The 23,465-nt window shown below is 34.9% G+C and overlaps 1 protein-coding gene and 1 pseudogene across 1 annotated transcript in view; one reads left to right on the top strand and one right to left on the bottom strand.

The window, feature by feature from the left end:
• Positions 1–23,465, bottom strand: part of TMEFF2 (transmembrane protein with EGF like and two follistatin like domains 2) — a 220,706-nt gene that overhangs the window by 189,204 nt on the left and 8,037 nt on the right. The window contains exons 3-4 of the mRNA XM_055345631.1: positions 20,245–20,374; positions 15,391–15,417 (exon numbers count right to left, since the gene is read on the bottom strand). Coding sequence (XP_055201606.1) covers positions 15,391–15,417; positions 20,245–20,374 — 157 coding nt within the window. The remainder of the gene's footprint in view (positions 1–15,390; positions 15,418–20,244; positions 20,375–23,465) is intronic.
• Positions 1,324–1,442, top strand: LOC129523071 (U2 spliceosomal RNA; annotated as a pseudogene).

Here is a 23,465-nt window from a genome sequence, read left to right on the forward strand (position 1 = left end):
TTCGTAAGGCTGCAATTTGATTATATTGGATTCTGTTATCACAATCTGTTACATATCCTACATAGAATATAAATACATAAAGCCATTTAAAGGCCAAATTATAGAGCTGTCTATTTTTATATTTTACCTTTTACTGCCATACCAGTAGTGATGCTTAAGTGGTATAAATTAAAAACGGTAAATGAAAAACAGAAATATTAATATATGAAGGCTTTATAGAAAAGCCATTGGTTGAAGTCCCAAAAGGACATCAAACTGCTTCCCTCTTGAAGTCTGAGAAAATGGCCTTAAATGAGTATAATAGGCCCAATGCATGGGCTTTTTTTTTTTTTAATTTTTTAATGATAGACATTTTCCTGTCCTAAAAGCAAAGCTCTATATTCATTCATGTTGAATGTGAATGGAGAAATTGAGGACTACATAATGAGGTGATGGGATTATCTTTTTTTTTTTTTTCCTTCTCCTTTCCAGAGCCTCCTTTACATGGCATATAACATTTTTGCTCATACCAGTGTCAGTATGGGAAGGAATGGAAAGTGACTTGAGTAGATGGGGCCAGGTCAAGGTCACCTTTACTTGTCCTACCACCATAGTCCTTCTTATTGGTTTCTTTGCTTCCTCCCTTATTTCATCTACAACTCATTTTCCACACAGAAGGGAGTAGTCTTTTAAAAATATAAGCCAGATTATAACCCTCCCCTTCTAAGGCCTCCCGGCAGTATGAGTAAAATCCAGTCTCTTATCACTTCTCCACTCTCTGCTTCTACCATTTTCCTGCTTAATCACTGTGCTCAAACTATACTTCGTTTCTTTCTGTTTCTGGATTGGACTAAGATCTCCCTTAGAGCATTGACATTTGCTCTTTCTTTGCTCCAAAAGCCCTACCTCTGGATCATAGAGCACCTTTCTTTTCTATAATTCAGGAGTTCAGTGTAAAGCTCTCTCTTCCCACAAAACCCAGTCACTTTGTATTACATCCCCTTATTTCACTCTATTAAAAGAAATGATCACTCGATGAAATATTCTTATCTGTTTATATGCTTACTTTATGTCTGTTTCTTCCCTTTAGCATTACGCTTCATGTTAACAGGGACTTTTTTTGTATCTCAAGCATCTAAAAGCACAGCTGGCACAGAGTATAATAGATTATGCTGTATTATCAATACCAAAAGAATATACCGTATAACATAGGAATATTATAAGAAAACACATGAAATATATACTTCAAATAAAAAAAATCTATGTGTGTGGGGGACTAATAAGCCAAGGTCAAATCACACGAAACAAACAGCATAGATTTTTCTCTTATTAGTACAAAATTCCATCGCTTCTCGGCCTTTTGGCTAAGATCAAGTGTAGTACAAAATTCCTACTTAACAGCAACTTTCACTCAAATTCATAAATGAGTTTATTATATTTTCACATAAAATATTGCAATTTTTTAAAGATTTATTTATTTTTTATGATACACACACACACACAGAGAGAGAGAGAGAGAGAGAGAGGCAGAGACACAGGCAGAGGGAGAAGTAGGCTCCATGCAAGGAGCCTGACATGGGACTCGATCCCAGAACTCCAGGATCACACCCTGGGCCAAACGCAGGCACCAAACCACTGAGCCACCCAGGGATCCCAAAATATTGCAATTTTTAAGCTTAAATCCCCGACTTTAAAACTATGGCAGACTGCACATGAAACAATAAATAAACAGGAAAAATTGGACCCATAGGGTCTTGAGCCTAAACTCTGGCTGTGCCACTAACTACATGGTCCTTTGACAAGGAACTCAATCTTTATGTCTCTTCATTGGAAAATAGAGGTGATAGGTCTTGAAGAGTTATAGTAAATATTTACTGTATGGCTACAAAATACCTGACACATAGTAGGCATTCATTACAAGTCTCTGAATAGAAGTATGAATTAGTCTTTGGAGTGTTACACTGGGCTTATCAATTACTAGAGAAGATTAGTTATATGAATGTTAGTGGCTCATGTAATTATATATACACATATATTTGTAAATTAGCAGTGATGTGTCTTTATCAGTGTTTCTGTAATTACTCAATTAGAAAGCAGCATACCTCAAAGTAACACTCTACTTGAAGCCCTTTTCCATCTATTCTGTATCATTCCCAGTAAGCTCAGGGAGTAGTATGCAACTATTGCATTTCTCTTCTGTTTGGCCTTGTCCCAGACATACAAAAATTAGAAACTCTGTCAAAAGAAATGCTCCCTCAGCATTATCAGTAAATACTGTGTCCTGGAAATGTCAGTAATAGTACTTTTTAATTCTCAGATATGTAGAGCTGAAAACTACTAGAAAAAGTGAGAAAAATATCTCTGAATTCAGAAAAAATGAAGTCTTTGTTGAATCAAATACATCATTAAATATAACAGAGTTCCTTTCATAAATTCACATTTAGCCAATCATTTGGAGTTTAAAGTATGCATCATAGATTGTGAACTCCTTTGGTTTTTTAAAAGTTTTTTTTTTTTTTTAATCTATGAGAGAGAAAGAGAAAGCATGGCCAGGGGGAGAGGCAGAGGGAGAGGGAGTGGGATAAGCAGACTCCCCGCTGAGCAGGGAGCCTCAATGCCAGGACCCAAGATCATGACCTGAACCGAAATCAAGACACTTAGCGCACTGTGCCACCCAGGTGCCTCTCCTTTGATCTTTAATATCTTTTTGTTACTCATTCATTCATTCATTCATTGTGCATGAGCAAGGTTGGGAGCAGGGAGGAACAGAGGGAGAGAGAGAGAATCTTAAGCAGGCTCCACCCTCAGCACAGACCCCTCGGGGGGCTGGATCCCACAACCCTGAGATCATGATCTGAGCCAAAATAGAGTTGGGCGCTTAACTGACTGAGTCCCCCGGGCTCCCCTGATTTTTAGTATCTTTGTTTAAGAGAAATGTTTCGTGGTCAGATATTCTTGGAAAACAGTTTAAACAAAAATGCAACATGCTTCTTACTGAAAGATTTTTCAGTCTTTTGCATGTGACTAAGCTGACCCATGGCCTCAGTTTCAGCCGAACTGAGAAGTTTGCTGAATTTAATATGCTAAAATGGAAAAGACTTGGGCAAATGGAAACAAGTTGCTCATCCTATATGTGACTCTTCAAAAGGAGTGAAAATATCCTGCATTTCCCAGTCTCATTTACCTGGGTGCCCTCTGACAGGATAGCATCCTGAAGCATTCAAGTTCCACAGAACACATTTTCAAAAGTGCCAGGGGAGGGGAAGGTTGTCAGCTCCCTTACTCAGCAGTATTAAACATTGATTTCAATCTTTGTCTTGTCTGGCAAGAATGAAACCGATTTTTTCCTAATGAAATATGTTCTGGCAGCATTAAATGCTATTTTAGACAGTGGGGAAAATCTGTGTGTACTAGAGTTAGGAAGAAAATCTACATCTGGGACACAATTTTTCTCGATTTTCTTAAAACAAACACGTTAGGGGTATAGAAACAATTGAGAGAGCAAGTGCACTAAGTGAATAAATATTATATGGGCTCATCATGGGAAGAAAGGTGAGGAGTTGGAACACACACAAAAATACAGTCTACCCAAGCCGAAGCTACTTACAATTCCACCTGTTTTGTTTCTTACTTGGACACTAAAATTCTATTTCTAGAAAAATATTAAATACCACTGTTTTCTCCTTTCTTCTTCTGACATTTTTCATGGAAACATCCTTTTGTCTCTCATCAGGTTGTTCTATCTTGTTTCTCCAAACCCTCTTTTTTATCTCCTACAAATATCTTCTTTTCTATCTGAGCAAAGCATTACCACATTGCTCCAATTTCATTGATGAGGGAAATGGATGGGATAGAAAAGGATGGGTGAGAGCTGTGACTCTGAGTTGGTAAAAGAAATAGAATCACTCTCTCCCATTTCTTAAGGAATGATGTCTCTTCCGGTATTTTCATGACTGCTCTAAGTAAGTTGAGGGGCATAGTTAGCAGTGACTGAGAAGTAGAAGCCTGGACTCCATATTCATGCATATATCAATTAATTGTTATTGTGGGAGCTGATATCATTGCCCTGTCAGTACATTTATCTGCCCTATATTTCATCCAATATTTATCAAGCACCTACTACTTGTGAGGCACAGCTCTATGAAATCTGCTGGTTGCATCTTTTCTTGAACAGTGAAGTGATAGATATACTCTAAAATCACCGCCCTAGAATCCCCATGGCATCACATGTAGGGTCCATCTTCCTCTTCTTCATGTTGTTGAATATTTCATAACAGCTGAAGTTCAGAGTTCTCCCTTATTTCATTAGATTAAGAAAATTTCTAGATGGAAGGAACTAATATCCAGTGTTTTATTTTGCAAGTAATATTCTTTGATGCTAAAGTACAATTTATGTGGGGTAATCATTGTAATTCCTTGAAAACTCAGAAAAGACAGGCTTTTTTCACTGGTTCAATGTCAAATAAATGAAGGCATCAAATGGATTTCCAAATGATTCTATTCTCTGGCCAAAGTAATTTGGTATTTTAATAAGTAATTTGGATGTAAAGTATTCACATAGGGCAAAATTACCTAAATTACCTACAAACTAACTAGAATCTTAAAATAACTTCAATTTTTTTCTCTCTGAATATCACTTTTAGGAGAATGAAGTAAATCACAAGTGAACAAGTTGATATACTAGTATCAGATCATGCTCTTCAAAAATAATGAAAATACAAAGGAAAAAGCCTTTCAAAGTAAGCTTGCAGCCCATTTTTGCTAGACTCCTCTTTGATTATCTTGATTTTCCTTGGGTCTTGGATATATAAGTGGGTGCTTATTTTTGAAGCTGGTTTAAATTTTTGAGTATCATCTTCTTGCCTATTCTTGGTGGGATGGGTCATGCTGTAATTTTTTTGGTTTGTTGTTTTTCAGTCCTCTTGTAAAAATAATTTTACAGTTATTTTAGTGCACAAAGCCCTTCACATTCAACTTTTATTTCAGATTTCAAATAATTTAAGCTGCAATTTGTAATCATGAATGGAAACATTTTGAAATTCAAACACACTTTTTTTGCTGTTAGTGTCACAGTCTTAGTTCAGCTGAGCAAATATTTAATGAGATCCTACTAAGCACCAGGCCTGTGCATAGGGTTATTGCTAACAGTTATCTCCAGGCAAATATACACACAGGTTATTTCAGTGAATCAGGTTGATGATACAAAGTGGAATTGACAAGAGGTATTTAGAACAATGAGGAGATGGAAGGAAACCATCCTGTAGAATTGATCCCTGGTTTAGTCTTGGAAGATGAATAATAATTAAGCAAAAGCACAGGAAGTGTTCAGGAAGAAGGAAGAGCATTAACAAAGCAAAGAGGCATGAGATCAATTGCATTGTATCCCAATGAACTACTGTCAATGATAAAGTATGCTGGAGTGCGGAGTCTGAGGTGAAAAAGAATAATGATAAGGATGGAGAGGCAAGTACTGGACTAATTCTAGAGGTCTTTGTTTCTCCTCCTGGAAAACTGACTTTAGTTCCAAGGATGATGGACAGGCATTGTTGGATTGTAAGCAGGGCAATGATATGCTCAGGTAAGTGTTTTATATAAATCATTCTGTGTGAGTAAGAAAAATTTTAGGATGACGAGACTGAAAGCAGGGAGACCTGTTAGGAGGCTTTTTTTTTTTTTTTCAATGTTACAGATGAGGGATGACTAGGGACTGAAATAGAGGATTGGTGGATGGTCTGGAGATACAGATTTGAGAACTATCCACAATGGAAAAATCCAGAGCGTGCTGATTTACAGGATTGGCCTGGCTTTATTCTCTGCCACATCCTATTTCAAAGCACAGCGCGGCGTACGGGAGCTCTCTCTTAGTGAAAAGGCCAAGGGAGTTTCCTGAATCGACGCCTGAACATTGGACAGCATGGACCTCAAAAGCAGTGAGAGTGTGAGCTTCCAGGGTACAACCATTTCATGTCATCTCACCATTTAAGATGCAGTATAATAACTCTACTACTAATTCCCTTCTTTTTCTAAACTGCCAGCTGTGTTTCTCTTTAATTATATTTAAAAATAACACCTACTTTCAAAGACAACCACATTCAAGCTGCTATTATGGTTGTCTTTTGAGTAACTGAATAAAGTCCTCAACATTGTACACTCTCCAACTCTTAAAATCTCAAAAAGCATCATGAAGCTTGAAAGGCTGAGGAAAGATGATGCTCTCTAGTTCAACAGGTCTTCACCAACCAATACCCTTTAAATCAATGCATCAGAAATTCTACTTGCCAAATGTCATGTATTTCTGTTAGTGCTATGGTCTCTGGAGAGGATGGTCAGTGTATCTGGGATGACTGTGGTCCTAATTTAGTGCTTAGACGATCATGAGAAATTTCTCAGTTTTGCCAGGAACAAGTACGTGTAGAGCACATCTATTGTACACAGAAACCATCATAAAGATGGGATTCCTATTTAACTGATTTCATAATAATGATCTATTTATGGCTTTTACCCCCACCCCCAAAAAAGAAAGGTAATAACAAAACAGCCACCTATTCAGCCAAATTATGAGATTAAGAAGTCAGAAAAGCATCTGGAAAATGAGAAAATGGGAGGAAAGATTAAGATTATAAGAAATATTTAATTAGAAATAAAGTCAGTTTAAATGATTCATCTAAGGAACAGTTCTTGTAAACATCAGATGTTATTTAAAACCCAGTTAGTTCCCCTTTTATTCTCCTCAAAGAGATCAGTAAGGAATACAAAACGGAAAGATGTTTCAAAACCAGTTTACTAACCGATAGGCTCTGGAGTAATTCTTTTGGTTTGACTCATTGAGCCAGGATGCTAACATTATTTAAATGTTGTTTTCTATTTATCCCTGGATTTTTTTTTTAATTCTAAAGCCATAACAACTGTGTAATTTAGCAGAGAAAATGAAATTGCTCTTTGTTAAGTATACATTGAAAATCAAATGCTACAATATGTATTGTACATTTAGTACAGTAAAAAAAAAGCTATATTTTCAAATCCAAATTTGAAACCAATTCAGCGCAATTTGGCATGCACTGCAGCCTACAGAGGAATTCCTATGTATTGGTAACAAGTGAAATTTTCTGCTTGCTTAAAAATATCAAAGCAGAAGGACATTTTAAATAAAACCTCAAATAAAAAGTACCTTAAGAGAAAAAAATGGATTAGACTATGGCAGAATCTAAAATATCTGTTCAATAAAGGACCACAACGTCCCTCAGAGGGTTAGCAGGCTGATATATCTATGATAAGAATATACCACAAACTCCGGAAAATCAACAACCACCAGACAAAAGAAACTCTCTTTTCTTCCTCTCTTCCTCCCTTATTTCAACACAACGCATTCTCAACGTAGATCTCGTAAAATCACCAGTCAGATCACATTATCCTCTTCTGCTCCAGGCCCTCGAACGCTTCCAGTTCACTCACAGGAAAAGCCAAAGCCTGCATGAAGGTCTACAGGGTCAGCCCCACCTCTTTTTCATGTCCAAACACCCTCTCCCTCACTTCAGTCTAACTAACCTTAGATCTTGATCTTCTTGGATCTTCTTGGATCACCCAGGTAAGCTTTTGCATTTGCAATTATCCTGGAATGCCCTCTCTTAGCTTATCTGCAAGTTTTGCTCCTTCATTTCCTCCTTATCTTTGTCCAAGCCTTCTTGATCATCACAAACTAATTAGCAGCCTGCCCCCACTCTCCCCACACACAACCTTTCCTTATCCCACGTTTTCCCTCCTACACAGAAGTCATTATCATATGACAATCTATATTTCCCCTTGCTTATTTGTTTACTGTATCGGTCTCTTCACAAGAAATAAGCTCTACGAAGAAATGCTGTCTGCTTTTTTTTTCTTGTTTTCAATTTTGCAGATTATAAAGGATGTCATGGTGCAATGTTCACATTTTCCTCTTCTCCGCTACCAGGAGTGTTGTATATAGACAGCTCATAGCTGAATCTCTCTTGAGGGCTAGTGTGCAACTGAAGAGAACCACCTGGTCCAAGGTAACACTCGCTTTTCAGGATTGCCCACGTCAGTGGTGATCAATGGTGGGATGTGAAGGCCAGTCCCATTGTTCTGATTCAACACAACTAATAGGGGCCCTCCCATCTTGAGAGCACTACACCCACCCTGCCATGGCTTTTTCTTTTTTAATTGCACCAGTTCAGCTTCTCCCTCTGCCCAGTCCTACTTTCTATCCTTCCACAGACACTTATCTTGAGACCACTACTCAGTAAACTTTGCACAAATTTCAACCTCCAAGTCTACTTCCTAGGAAACCCTGACACAGGATCACAGATGAAGGAACCAAAAACAGAGTCTAAGTAAAAGTAACATGCCTGTGGTGGAGCCAGGATTGAACCTACAGATTCTAGCTACAGAGCTTGTGTTTTTAGTCATTACTTCCTGCTGCTACACACACAACTGTACTTCCCCCTCCCACCATCAATAATTTAAAGTATATTGAATACCTAAGAGTGAATATTTAGGATTGGGATTAGGGATAGAGGATGAAGGGGGAAATTAATAGAAGAGAATAAATGGCAAACATTATGCGCCATGGACTGAAGAGTGGTTTGAGTACTATGTTGAATAGACCAGATGATTTCAGAAATACAAAAAAAAAAAAAAGAAAAAGAAAGAAAGTGGGAAAAGGGCAAGGAGATGGAACAATGAAATCTCATGATTGTTGATAGGATTTATGATTTATATAAAAAACAGAATATAGGGTCTGGTGGACTTGGTGCAAACAGCTACCGCAAAAGGTAGAGTAAGTAACCTTGTGCCTTATAGTTTCCTTCATTTTTGAAGTTCAAGGACTGATTTAGTCATCATATTCCCTGTTGTTGGGTTTGTGGGTAAACTGTTCATCCTTCATGGTGATCATTCACACATTCAAAGGCTATGGTTGTGTATAAATAAATGTTATGATAGTGCTTTTTATAAATCAGAATATTTTACAAATAGTTATAAATGAGTATAGCATCCTAATAGATTTACCTAATGCTCTGACATCAAGTGGGACTATAATAAAATCTTTCCATCTATTTTCAAAGAATTTCTAAGAGTCTCAAGTCTCCTTAGAAAAAGAAAAACAAAACAAAAAAAGCAACTTTGCAATGCTTAGAATCCTAATGGAACTTCTTCCTTGTAAAAGTGTACTGAACCCCTCATACCGTGAATGCATCCCATTTCTTCTTTTCTAGTTTTATGTGGAGGCAATATGTCTGCCATTGTAGTTCCAAGAGTAATTATTTACTGTTCTGAAATTTTAAACATTATTCCTTATTTCTTGCCTATCTTGTGTAACTGCAATTCCTCTGATATCAACACCGATTACACTTCCCTGAGAGATGCAGAGTAAGCTGTCTCCTCTAAATAGTGAAAACTATGATTGGATTTGTAGAGTTCTTATTATCTCAGCATCAATACTTTAAACGACGGATTTAAAAATAACTGATTAAAAGATTCGAACTTCTAATTAAACTCTTCAGAGAAATTATATTCTTAGGATAAATGGGAATAAAGAGCAAAGGTAATATAAATTATTTTAATTTCATTTTTAATTTTTTGGAGTTCAAAGTTCCTTGCATTAGTTTGTTATAATCATCTTGCCTATAAGTAGATATCATTCTGTTTTACTGATAAGATAAATGACTCTCCAAGGAGACTGAGAGTAAAGATCAAATAGGCATCCTTTAAGCCAATTAAAAATTCAGAATACATATCTTCTGACTCATAATCCAAAGCCATTTCTATCACACTGCACACAACGATTGCATTTCTTTCCCCAGATATGGTTTAAAAAGAACATAAATAGATGATTCAGACAAAAGTTTGTATCATCCATTTGACATTCTCAAGCAATCTTCTCTAGAAATTCACACAACTATTACTATTCTACGGGAGAGGGAGGGAGTTATTTTTATTTTCAAGATGGTAGTCATGTGTGAAAACAAAGTACGGACAGGTTGGTAATGAAGGTTCCTTTCTCCTCCCTTTTCTCACTGTTTCCCCTCCCCTCTTCTGTTTGCTTTTTGTATTCTTTTCAATTTCATTCACCATTACATGGTTCCTCATTCATTCAACCTCTATTTCATTACTCCATTGCAATATTGCATCTCTTTGAGGTAAAGACAAAGTAAAAATCCCAGGAAAAGCTGGGATGAGGTTTCAGGTGCAGTTCAGATGGCTATACGCCCATTTCCAGGCAAAAGAGCAGCTCTCAGGTGTAGGACTGCAAAAGCAAGGATAGTTTCCACTTTCTCCCCATATGTATTGCCCTGGAAGACTCTCAGACTTTACATGGTAAAATTTCTTCATTGAGTCAGTATTTTAGCTGAACCTGCTTACAACTGATGCCTGTCAGGCTTTGGCTGTCATGGAGAAAATGCATGGTGAGGCATATCGCGTTTGCTAGAACTTTACCACGACAGTAAGGTAGAGAAGGTACAAACTGAGGTCAGGAAAGGGAATGTGTACAGCAATGAGTAAGAGAAAATTTACTTAGCCTTATATAAGAATGTTTTATGAAATAAATATTCAGCTCTTTGTTATTTACAGTATATTCAACATTTTATTTCTGCAGGGGATTATTTTTCTTTTGATAATTAGAATCATAATTCTTCCCATTGTGTGCTGAGAAGAGAATTTACATGTAATCCTCTTGAGAGTAAAAAAAAAAAAAAAAAAAAAAAAAAAAAAAAAAAATGTGTCGTAGTCCTTGTTACAGCTGCAGAAACCTTACCACAATACAATACGTATGTTTTATTAGGCTTGTTCAATTCAACCAAATTCCTGAATATCATCAAGTTCAGATAAGAAACATAAGGATTTTTAAAAAATAATTTCTTAGTTCTCAAACTTCTTACAATACTGTTTGCTAGTTTTTAGCAATCCACATAATCAGAAACAGCATCCTAGGGTCTAAAATTCATTGCAATGTAAACATCTCTTGCTCTACCCAAAATGTATATAAAGTGTGTGTCCTAATTATGGACATCTGAGTAATACCATAGGGCAATTCTACATTAAATAAAAATATATCATAACTGGTTTCACATAGTGAAGTTAACACAACAATTACCTGGGTATTAAAAAATCAGTTTTTATACTAATAATGGATATAAATTTGATTTCTCACTGTACATATCTAATATTCATCTATTAAATAATTCTCTTAAAACTATGTGATTATATAAGTTGTATAAGGCCCAGTGCTTCCTTTTACCTCATGAGATGAAAATATACCCATTGTACCTATGCTGTATGCCTTAGAGACATTTCATTTTTATAGATGTTATCATACAACTTCCCATAAGATGTTATTAAAATTTAATTGTGGATTTTCTTAGACCCATAGCAAGATAATACATTCATAATTATTTTAATAATTAAAATATAATTTTCATTTTACTGGACTTATTTTTTGTTTTTGGGAGCCTATCAAAAGTCTAATCAGTCCAGAAATATTTTAAAAAGAGAATAATGGAAAATATTCATAGTGTTGTCTTCATAATATGATTAAAAGACCTTGAGAGGAAAGCAGGGGTTAAAAATTATCCTTTAACCACCCACACATCTCTGGATTTTGAGAGGAGGTTTCTTTAATACTTTCTTACTTGCTGCAGTATTTGTTGCTTAAGGAAGTCTGTGGGTGGATAAGATGTTATTATCCCTCCTACACAGACCCGTTTTCTTATTTACAACATTAAATCTCCATATATAAAAGTACTTAAAACACCAACTCTTTCCTTTCAACTATGTTCTGAAATTCTTTGGAATTTGGTCCCCATGTTACCACACATTACCTTCCTATAGGACACATTTATAGTTAAGTATAGTTTATCCTGATTTTTTTTTTCAAGTGCGAGTCTATCAGGAAAGGGTCTTTGAAGTAGATGCCCTTCCAACTTTTTGTATGAAAACAACAAGTCTGATGTTCAAAACTAATAATACAAAATTATTTTTTTATATTAAAGAGTTTCCTTAAACACGAAGAGGTTACAGTCATTGACATGGGAAAAGCCAACCTTTAGGATTTGCATGCAATATTTCTTACTACACTACAGACTACCCTTATAAGTGAACATACATTTGTAGATCATTAAATGCATTTTATCTAAATTACATTAGCCCCTTGAATTATTTAGATCAATAGATAAAAATTTTAAAACTCCTTATAAAATGTGAACTAACCAACGTCATGAAACCTTTAAATCTCTTTCATATTGTAGTAAAAATGTTCTCTCAAATGCAGTAAATGACGGATATGCCCTTGTGCAAATGGGATAAACTTATTTTAAAGTAATCAGGTCTAATCTTCATTGCTAATATAAAATTCATTAATTTGAAAAATACTGGACAGTTTTTTAAAAAGTAATAAATTAATGTATTTTGAAGTGATTTTAGATTTGGAGGTTTAATGATATCATTTACAATAGCCATACATACAATGTGTTTTGTAAATAAATTTGTTCACTTCACTATTCAGATCAATGCATTCCATTTGGGAATTATGTTAACTTTTGTTAAAAGAAATTAGAAAAATAATAATTAACCACCCAAAGTACTTACAAAGATGCCCCAATTATTAACTAAATACACATTATTGAGAATATATCCTACAGAGACCAGTTAGAACAATCACTAGCTAGGATTGATGGATTAACCAAACAATCACAGGTAATTTAATCACTTCTGGTTAATTCAAAGGAAACTGATTCTGGCTCCTCTGATACCTTGGTAATAGGCACTATCAAAATACAGAGGCAAGTTCATCCTCTGTACAACAGAGGTGGTAAGTCAAATATAGGTTATGTACAATCCACTGGATATGTGAATTGTAATTCTTCAGGTTAAACTAGGTTTTTAGGTTATAGTTATTCAGCTTTTTTGGCACCTTATGATAATAGACTAAAAAATTAACGAAAATTAAAATCGTTAGTATTTCAGAGCAATGTAAGACAAAGACTAGAAAAAAAGGAATTTAGTTAAAAAATTGTTTTGTCTCTGATTAAAAAAAATAGTTTATGTAGTAGGAATAAATATTCATTATCACAACTTTCAGAACAACTACTATTTAAAGAGTACAACTCAAAATTAAGTGGGTTATATGTTCTTCTCTTTTTCTAAAGCAATGATTTTTAAGAAGTTGCTTTGTTTTTCCTCGAAGTTACTATAAAGTACCTATAGTTGAAAGGAAGGGTAAAAAGCAAACAGGAGAAGAGAATAAGAAAAGGAAAGTGGTTTCCAACTTACGTATAAAGTTCAAGTTATAAACATATCCTTGACATCAAAATTATCTCCTAAAATATTACCTTATTTAGATCCCTGGATAACTTAATAAACCCCAAATTTCAATACAGAATGCAACAAGGAAGAGTGAAGTTGACTTCATTTTCACTTGCATGAGCTAATTATAATGAATGAAAGCTGGAAGCCAGTGTCTGAGATATAAACTATGTCTTCTTAAAAAATAAATTAAAATGAAGAGATTATATATGATATGATAGGGGACTCAAACATAAAACAGTATATCATTACATTTTAATAGAAAGAGCAATGAAGATTTTCTGTGTTCTAGCTTGTTTTGGTCTACGGCCATACCACCCTGAACCCACCCGATCTCGTCTAGCTTGTTTTGTTTTTGAAGATGCTAAAAAATTAACAAGACTTGTTGCATGAATAGTGAAACGTTGAAACTCAACATAATATATGCAAAATTAGGTAATCTATATATAAAGATTAAATGTATCTGGGAAATAAACAGGGTTTTGCATAGTAACTACTTCCTTCCAAAATCAGCATTTTTTTAAAAAAAGATTTTATTTATTTATTTCACAGAGAGAGAGAGATAGAGTGTGTGCAAGCAAGCGCGGGCACACAAGCAGGGGGAGTGGTAGGCAGAGGGAGAGGGAGAAGCTGACTCCCCGCTGAGCAGGGAACCCTGGGATCGGGAACAGAGCTGAAGGCAGACAGATGCTTAACCAGGCGCCCCAAAAGCAACTCTTTTAAAATTGATGAATTCTTTAATATTCCAATGGTGAAACAGCTACTCAAGCAACTCTCTTTTTTCCTTTCTTTTTCTCTTTAAGATTTAATTTGTTCTATTAAGCTCTTCTTTTCAAACAGCTAGAGAAGCTTTCTTAAGAATACTATATTAATCAGCCAGAGGGTTGGCAGGAAAACAGTTTCTTAGACGTGTGAATGACTGTCCTAACATCAAATGACTGTCCCATGACATGTGACATTGAAATAAATTTCATGCTCTCATGGTACTAAATCTTGACTCCTGTTCAGTCTCAGTCTTTATGGGAAAAACTGTGCTCCAATATTTTGCTGTAATTGTGTTCTCTGGGTATTGCTTATTTAAGCTAGTTAAGCCTTTCATTACATAAAGCAACTTGGTAAATCTTTGGAATATTGTCCAAACTAGATAATAAAGTGTGATAAGTCAGATCTTTCCTGAACCCAAGGCCTTCTTTTCTTTATCTTTTATAAAATTCTGCTTTTAAAAACTAAAATTTACTTAGAATCATACATTTGATCATTTTATACAACTTAAGCAAGGCCTTAAGAATGTAGGTCTTCGTTCATTCTTTTTATTACTTTTGTTGAAATTTTATCTAATTTTGTTTTCTTGCTGTGCATAAAGGTGGAACTTTGAATTTCATTTGAAAAAGCATTTTGGGATTTACAATTAAGATTCAATTCATAAATAAAGTCTTATTTGGCAGTACCTCAGACCAAATTTTAAAAGTTTCTGCCTCTTTTATCTTCTATGTCTCCCTAAACACACAATTTAATGTTAAAAATATGTTTTGCTTTAGTAAAAATAAATATAAATTAATCAAAGAAGTAATATAGTGAATTAATTTCATTGTCTTAAATTCTGTTTATCATTCTTATTTTCTTTTATGAAAAGAAAGCTTTCCATTTCAAATTATTGATTTGGTAATTAAGACCTTGTTTACATGATATGTGTTAATACCAGTACCTGGCAATTTAGGGCGCTGCTATATGCTTTAAATCTCTGTATTTAAGTGATTTCTTCAAGAATTCTTTCTGCTCTGCCAAATGATCTTGGAAGCTTCTGTTAAGAAGTTTGACATGCATATCTATCTCAAAGAAAAGTAGGGCACAAACAATAAATAAACTAATAAAAAATATTAGATGACAAAGTTCTTAAGTAAGATTCATAAATATTTTACTTTTCATGGTATATACATTTACTTAATAAGTAGAATGCTACTTTTTCATTTGCCTCTTTTCTAAAATGCAAAATATGAATTTGTCTCAGAAATCTATAATGGTAAATACATAAGTAAATATACATAAATAACATCCACAAATAATTCTTCAAATATATAAAAAGGCAAACCTTACCTCCATCTCCAGATCCTGATCCTGCATCTAGGGGGAGAAAAGAAATACTTTGGTTTTGTTTGAAAAACATATTCAAAAACTATTTATGACTTTATTTAGTTCATGTTTACTTCCTTTATTAAGACAGTAATATAATGGAGAAAATGATTACTATTTATTCTGAAAATACATATTCACATCGATTTTATTTAATTTGTATAATATAACTTATAAAATAAATTATTATTTTCATTCTTAAACTTTGTAAAAAAACTATTATCTAACTGATATTATATCCTATTTTGATTATTATATTCTAAAATTGATTATGTAAAATCTCTCATATTTTTACTTTAACCAGGATGAATTTTGTGCCATTGACAAAAAAAAAAAATTGAAAATGAAATGCTTATAACAGTGAGATTCAGAAATTAAACAGGCTTAGACATGTGGCAAATAAACTCATAATTAAGGCCTATATTATTGTAAATCACATACACACAAAAAGAAAAACAATTCATAGATGATTATCTTTTTATATGATTGCTAATATGTTTTCCAAATACCACAATTGTGGAGGAGTTTATCTGCCACCACCAACATACTTCATTTTTGAAATCAATAGAAGAGTGAGATTAATTTTTGTTTTTGTGCTTAAAATTGGATAAACTCTAAGTGATGTTGGCAGAAAAAGCCAGTACCCTCCTGCATTCTCTTACTTCATTTCTTCTCTCCCCTCCTTCCTACGTAATTGCAGTCGGTCAAAGTTGTCTGTTTCAGACAACTTAGTTCCCAGAGACACCCAGTTTTCTAGTTGGGAGTCAAGACCGTTGAGTTTCCAACTGGTTCCACCTATTAAGTGTAGACATCATCTTCTTTCTGCCTCTCCACTTCTTTTCATTCTAAATACATTTTGTTCTGTATTTTTAATGTTAATATTGGGGAATCAGACTAATATTGATATTTTCTGTCTGAAATGCTCTCATCTCACACTAAAATCTCAACCAGGATTCAAGAACTATACCAAATGCCACCACAATGAATTTGTGTTTGATGCTTTAGTCCAATTTAAAAAACAAAATAAAGCAAAAACCCATTACTTCTACTTGTTTGCCTCCATGACAGTTTATGAGAGGCATGGCATAAAAAATGATAGGGCATATGAAAATCCATAGAAGGCTGACATATAGAAGAGTGGTTGCCTCCCCAACAGTCATGCTTGCCATCATGCTAGGCATTAGCAGTGTCAAGACGGAGCAGTAATTTAAATAATATGTCTTCGTGGAGACTCATATTAACTAAATTCACAGGGTCTAACAGATCAGGCCAGCAGATTCTTTTCTTAAGGCAATCTAATTGGTAAAACAAGTTAAAATAAAAACCCTACTTAGTAAATGTATAATCAAAGAAGGATGTTGATCATATGCCTTCACCGTTTAATGATAACAGATCAAGAAAGGCTGAAGCTGAAGCATTTGTCACCCTAATAGAATGGTCCTGTTAGGGCAGCCCCGGTGGCGCAGCGGTTTAGCACCACCTGCAGCCCAGGGCGTGATCCTGGAGGCCCTGGATTGAGTCCCACATCGGGCTCTCTGTATAATGCCTGCTTCTCCCTCTGCCTGTGTCTCTGCCTCTCTCTCTCTCTCTCTCTCTCTCTCTCTCTCTCTCTCTGTCTCTATGAATAAAATAAATAAAATCTTTAAAAAAAAAAAAAAAGAATGGTCCTGTTAACTGAACTGGTAACCCTAACTCATGGAACCATCACTTTTGGACAGGACAATGCATTAATGGTCAATATTTGTATAATTTCACTGCTAAAATTTTAACTAAATTTATTTTGATTAATTTGAAAGCTTAATTTAGTATCACTTACAATCATCAGAGGCTAGCAGGTCGTACTATGATAACACTAATACATTCCACAAGGTTTAGTTGAATGTGTATAGTTTCTCTTTTCTTTCTAAGACTGTAAATCAAGAACCATGTCTTGTTCAGCTTTTTATACTTATATGCATGTAAGAGGAAATACATAAAACCTTACAGATTCAAACCTCCGAAAGTTACTCATTTGACAACATAAGGAATGTTACATAAGCTTCCTAAGCTTATCTGTCCTCTATTCAATGAATATAGTGATGTCTATCTCATTGGGTTATTTTGAGGCTTACAGCACAATAGCATATTTTAAATGCTTATCACTGTGTCTAGAACATAAAAATTAAGATTCTGAATAAACATTTAGCCTATTCATCTATGGATATTCTAATAAGTACATAATGGCTTGGGAAAAGAAAAAAAAAATGGTAGTAGTATACTGGCTTGTCTTTCTCGTGTATCTTTCTAAAAAGTCAAAGGGCATAGCTCTTAAGACAATTTTGTTTGATGTGACCCAAATTAAGTAAGTAGGAAAGAAAGAAGTGATAGTGAAAAAAAATAATCACAAGTCCAACACATCATTATGAGATAGTGATGGGAAGCTTTAATGGTTTCTTTAGTATAAGATAAATACGTAGCCTACTGAAGTCTTACTGGTGAGACACCTAAAGAAGTCATGCTTTTGAATCTAAGAGTCTGAACGCCTCGTTAATGCATTTCTTATAACACAAAAAAGTGAAGTTGACATTGAGGCTGTTGAGCAGACTGCCCAATCGGAAACCATTTGGGAACAAAAAAAAAAAGATTTGTAAATTCAATGAAATATAACAAAGTTATATTTTCTACTGTCTTTTATTCCTAGAGATCACAATTTGCCATCTTTATTCAGTGTCAAATAGCATTAAAAGATAAATGGAAAAATCTGCAAAGAAAAGAATGAGAATTTCTTTTGGTTCAAACGTCAGAACTCTAATTTATTTACAGTCGGACCCAGCTAATCAAAATTACTTTGGTTCCTCTATCATTATTCAGCTCAAAATCCTTTTAGATTTACAAGTCAATAGGACACACATTCAGTAAAACTGGCTTTTACTAAATCAATCCTACAGAAATCTAAGTATGTGAATCAGCTAGGTATGGATCACTCAATTGTGGTTCAATGTTCTAGTTGGCTATGTATGTATTTTCATAGTGCAAATAACACATTAGGGACTAGAATGTAAAGTCTTGAATAAATCAGGAGAATGTGAGTGCCTGAGCCTACAAGAACCTGGAAGTTGGCAAGTAAGAAAGAGAGATTTTGGTACCAAATACTATTAGCCTTACCATAACTTCATAACTCTTTATTATGACAACTGCCAGCGGAGAATTTGGCTACGTCAGTGACAGGCTGGTATCCTATGTGATCTTGGAATAGGCGAACCTTTCCTCAGTACTCCCTGGAGTTGGCCTCCATCATTCTTGGTTTCTTAGAGTGTTTCCATTATTTTTCCCTATGCAATTTGTCTTTACATCTCACTTTAAGTGTTCTTCTCCAAGGGTATGGCAGATTGATTTTTTATAACTAGTTTGCTCCTTCTCTTTCTGTTTCCCCCATTTTTACTTTGAGAGCAGAATGCTGGTCCTCCTCCCTCCCCACCGGGGAAGCAAGTCCACTGACTCTCCCCTGTTACTGTCATTTTCATTCATTATTTTTCAGACAAATGGAGTGGCAGTGATCCCTTTGCGTTAGCAAATCAGAAGCAAGTGGGGCACCAGCAAGGACATTTAGTTCACGAGGCAAAGAATCATATAAAAGACTACTTAAAAATCAAAACCAAAACAAAGGCCTACATCATCATCTGTGAATAATAATACCATTCTTTTCTGCGAGTTCTTAGGAACTTAATTAATCACTGGTAACATCTGGAACACTATCGATTACTAATAATCAATAGGCTTAAGATAATCTTTAAAGAATACAAGCCTTCCTCTTTGCTTGTCTTCCAACCCGCCTCATCTACATGTGACTATTAACATGGTTCCCTGGAACACTAATACCTGTTATCCGAAAAATATGTGTTATCTAACACTTGTTATCTTTCCAATAAATTAGATTTTTTTTTCTTGGCACTATTTTGTCTTTTCACTTTTGAAGGAAGTTCCTACTTTGGGTTATTATAATTTTCCCTGACATGCTTATGCCATCCAATTCTTCGGAAATTATGACTTTCTAGAAAGATGCTTGTGTGCCATTAAAGACAGCTATCACGGACACTAAAGTCTGTAATATATGTGATTTTAATGTGTCAAGCCTAATCTGTAAACTCAGCTGTTATTTTAAAGCATTACTCTCTCAAGCTGGGCTTTGTTGCCCTTGTTTATTGTTCTTCCTGTAATACTGTTCAGCTCTAACAATCACTGCACACGAAAGGAAAACCTGAGAAACTCACTCTTCTTCCTCACTCCCTTCAGAGCACTCTTGGTAAAGACAACTTAAAAGAGCTTTGTGGAATCCCAGGCTGACTGTGTTAGAAAGGATAGATGTCCCTCACAAATACATTCTTCAATATAATCATCTAAATGGTTAAGAATAATATTTTATAGTGCTGCGGAGGTCACCCACATTTTTATTTTCAAACCCAGATCTGCAAAACTGCCCTCCAGCAGACGATGCTGTTGTTCAAAACAAACCGACCAACCTTTTTTGTGAGTAGATAGGTTTCTCTATATTTGGGACTTGGGCAATAAATCTAGACTTCTAATTATATTATTCAACTGTCTGCATTTCATTAAATAACATATGCATTAAAATCAACATCCTTATGGCAGATTTTCTTTTTCTTCCAGAAGTGATTTGAAATGTAAAAAAAAAGACAAAATAAGGATAATGTATGCTTTGTACAAAAGAATGAGGCTTATCCAGCCAGTATATAGTCTGAATTATTTATCTGGAGATAATAGAAAAAGCAAGACACAGTTTCCCAAGGTTTCAGGGAGTCCTTGGGATCACACACGTACCTGTGGCGCATGACCCTTCAGACACCACAAGAATCTCGCTCTGCTGTTTGCATGCAGCCTGCCGCAAGTAGCACTCATTCTGGTAGCTCTCCCCATTGGAGCCACACACAGGCACGTAGTCACTGTTGCACTGAGGGACACACAGAGAGAAGCGTAGGTTAGTACTGGAGGCCCTGACACCTTGAACAGAAATAATCATTTACCAAAGAAGGCATTTGTTTTCATTTTCAGCAATCCCATTGTATCCACTAAAGTCTTTAACCTTGTAAGAGCATCATTCAAAGATACACAGAAGTAATGTTAAGTCAGCCAATCAGTCATTTGATTCTGTTGAGGGGCGGGAGCTTTTAAATTGGTCAGGTGATTCCAACAAAGTGATTGGCAAGCAATACTAAAATACTAAATACTTTTAGCAATACTAAAAAGGTATAGCAACAAATGTTATCAACATTTTTTAATACTGGTTTTCAGATATACACCCATCTGGCTTGGCGGGGGGAAAAAAATCAAAACATGCTACAATATTCAAGTTATTAAAAATAGGTAATGCCTATCTGTGTTTAGAGCAGATGTATATCGCCAAAATGCCAATGAAATCAGTTACTCTTTAGTATGGTTTTTTTCTCTGTTGAAGTTTAATCTTTACAAACTTCTATAAGTTGGATAAGACATTTGGGTTACTAATTAATCTGTCACATATCTTTAGATATTGACAGATATACTGCAAGAAAAACCAAAAGAATATGGAACACAGGAAAAAAACAACAACTGTTGAAATCTATGTAAGTGGTATTGATTATTGAAAAGCATGACTATTAATATATATTTCATAAAGAGAAGAGTTCATTTTTAAAACAGCCTCATTACAAAAAAAGTACACATTTCACAATGGAAATTAGGCAACCTACAGGGTATACTCATCATAATATAATCACACTCTAAGGCATTAGCGATCCTTGGCTGTGTCCTATACCTGCTAATTACACTAGAGATGTGATTATCTCATGATTACTACTACTGATGTGTTTCATTGCTTAATTGTAACAAATGCAATAACTAAGATGATTATTTATGAATACACACATATGCCAGAAACTAAGTAAAGCAAATCATACGTACACATGCATGTGAAAACACTTTCCTATTTTCTAGTTCTTATTAAAATACTTGTATTTTTCATGGCTGTAAATTTATAACACATACAAAATAAACCCATGATCTAGTGAGATGGCTAGGAAACTTTTAACATATACGATAATAAACCTAAAACTCTATCATAAGGTAAATTCAACTCAAAGATTTATACCAAAAAAAGTACAAATTACCAATAAAAGTATAAACTTATCATAAAAACCTGGTATTTATTTTTTTACTCTATTTCCTTAGAATATCTGGACTTTCTCCTTCTTTATCAATCATTTAACTCTTGCTCTTTGCCTTTATGTAACAATGGCTTAATCATCCGAGTAATTTATATATGAAATAGGATAAGCCAATGTTGTCTGCAATGAAAGTCTTATTTTATGAGTCTTTGTATCTGTTATTAAAAAACTGAAACATAGCTTAGTAATAGCGATATACTTTTTCTTGTGATAGTAAATCCAAATTGTATGATACTCATATTATGATCTCCATTAACTGCTAACATGATGATTTAGATATTAAATCATAACTACTTAGAAATCACTTCCATGTGATTAAAATGATTTAAATATTTTAAATATGACATGTTTTAGAAATCTTCTCTATTATTCCTAATTTAGATATTCTGGAAGCCCTCTCTGCAGTAATTCCTTTCCACAGTTACATTCTTGGCTCCCAAACTCAGTCTACCTGTGTTACTATATTTAAAAACTGTTTTGATAAATAAATAAATAAATAAATAAATAAATAAATAAATAAATATAAAAACTGTTTTGATTAGAACCTTTCACTAATGAGGATCTTTAAGTCAATAGGCATTCACTTCTGATCAGGTAATATGTGTGTAAGGGCTGCCTTCCACAAGCTTTCTAAATACATATGTATTTTTTAGCTTACATCTGAGAATTGCCCTACCACAGGACCCAAAACATTATCATTAGTGAAGAAGAAAGGCAATGGCCAAACGTCAGTAAGGAGTCGAATTCTCCAGTGAGCAGTACGGAGGGAACACCAACTACATGGGGCTTCTGCTCCATGGTCAGAACCATAGCCTGGGAGGCAGGTGGATGGACAGGTGCTTGATAAATGTGCCGTGTTCAGGACCAGGGAGGATTTATGAAGACCCACTAACACCACAGTGATTACCTGAGCACACGGAGGAGAGATCAGAAAGCAGGGAACAACTGTAACCTATCACAGTCAATGGACCTGGTGACACTTGCAGTAGGCAGAAAATAGTTAAAATTAGTGTGATGGCTGGACTATTAGCTTCTCCTGTTCAGGTCCTAGAATTCTAGTCTTTGGCTACCTTTTAATCTCCATCTTCAGACCTGCCTACAACAATGTGTAGATTATTTGGGCCCACATTTTCTTCTCTCCAATCCCTGGAACCTCTCTATTTATCTTTCTCATCTACTTCTGCCAAGTATTTAGATATAGTGAGTGGACAGGGGCTAAGGGGAGGTAGGTATTTACCATCTCTGTCAAGTGCTAACACACAATGCTGATGTGCATCTTAAAAGACAGAACAAACTGATAAAGTGCTCATATGCCACTTCTGAGGGATGCAGTAAGCCAAATGTGAACAGTGCTAAAAACAGAGCTGCCAAGTTCCATGCACAAGCCAAGAGGGAGATTTGTATGGAGCTGAAAAGAGCTTAACTGTAGATTATCAGCGCAATTTTTTTGGCCTTTAATACCATGCCTTGCACTCATTAATATGAAAAATACAAGGAGGAAGCACACTCTCAATCATTACGGCTCAGGAGTGGAAGTCTGGTCCTAGTTTCCTCAATTTCTCTCACTGCTCTGGTGGAGGGCCTTGTGTGTATCTCACAACTATTAAATATTTAACAAGCTTGTAGCTCAGTTTTCCCATTTGAAATGGTTACCTAAGGCATTTGGGAGGATTAACAGAGTCATGTCTTTAAAATACTTTGGAATACTCATTTATAAAAAGATATGTAAATTATTTGTGTCTCACGCTAAACATTTTTTTGTTGTTTGAGTATAGTTGACACACCATCTAAAACTGACACTAAACACACGTCTAAAATTATAGAAATAAAGGAAAACAG

Source organism: Nyctereutes procyonoides, unplaced genomic scaffold (genome assembly GCF_905146905.1).
Source record: "Nyctereutes procyonoides isolate TBG_1078 unplaced genomic scaffold, NYPRO_anot_genome, whole genome shotgun sequence".
Lineage (NCBI taxonomy): Eukaryota > Metazoa > Chordata > Mammalia > Carnivora > Canidae > Nyctereutes > Nyctereutes procyonoides.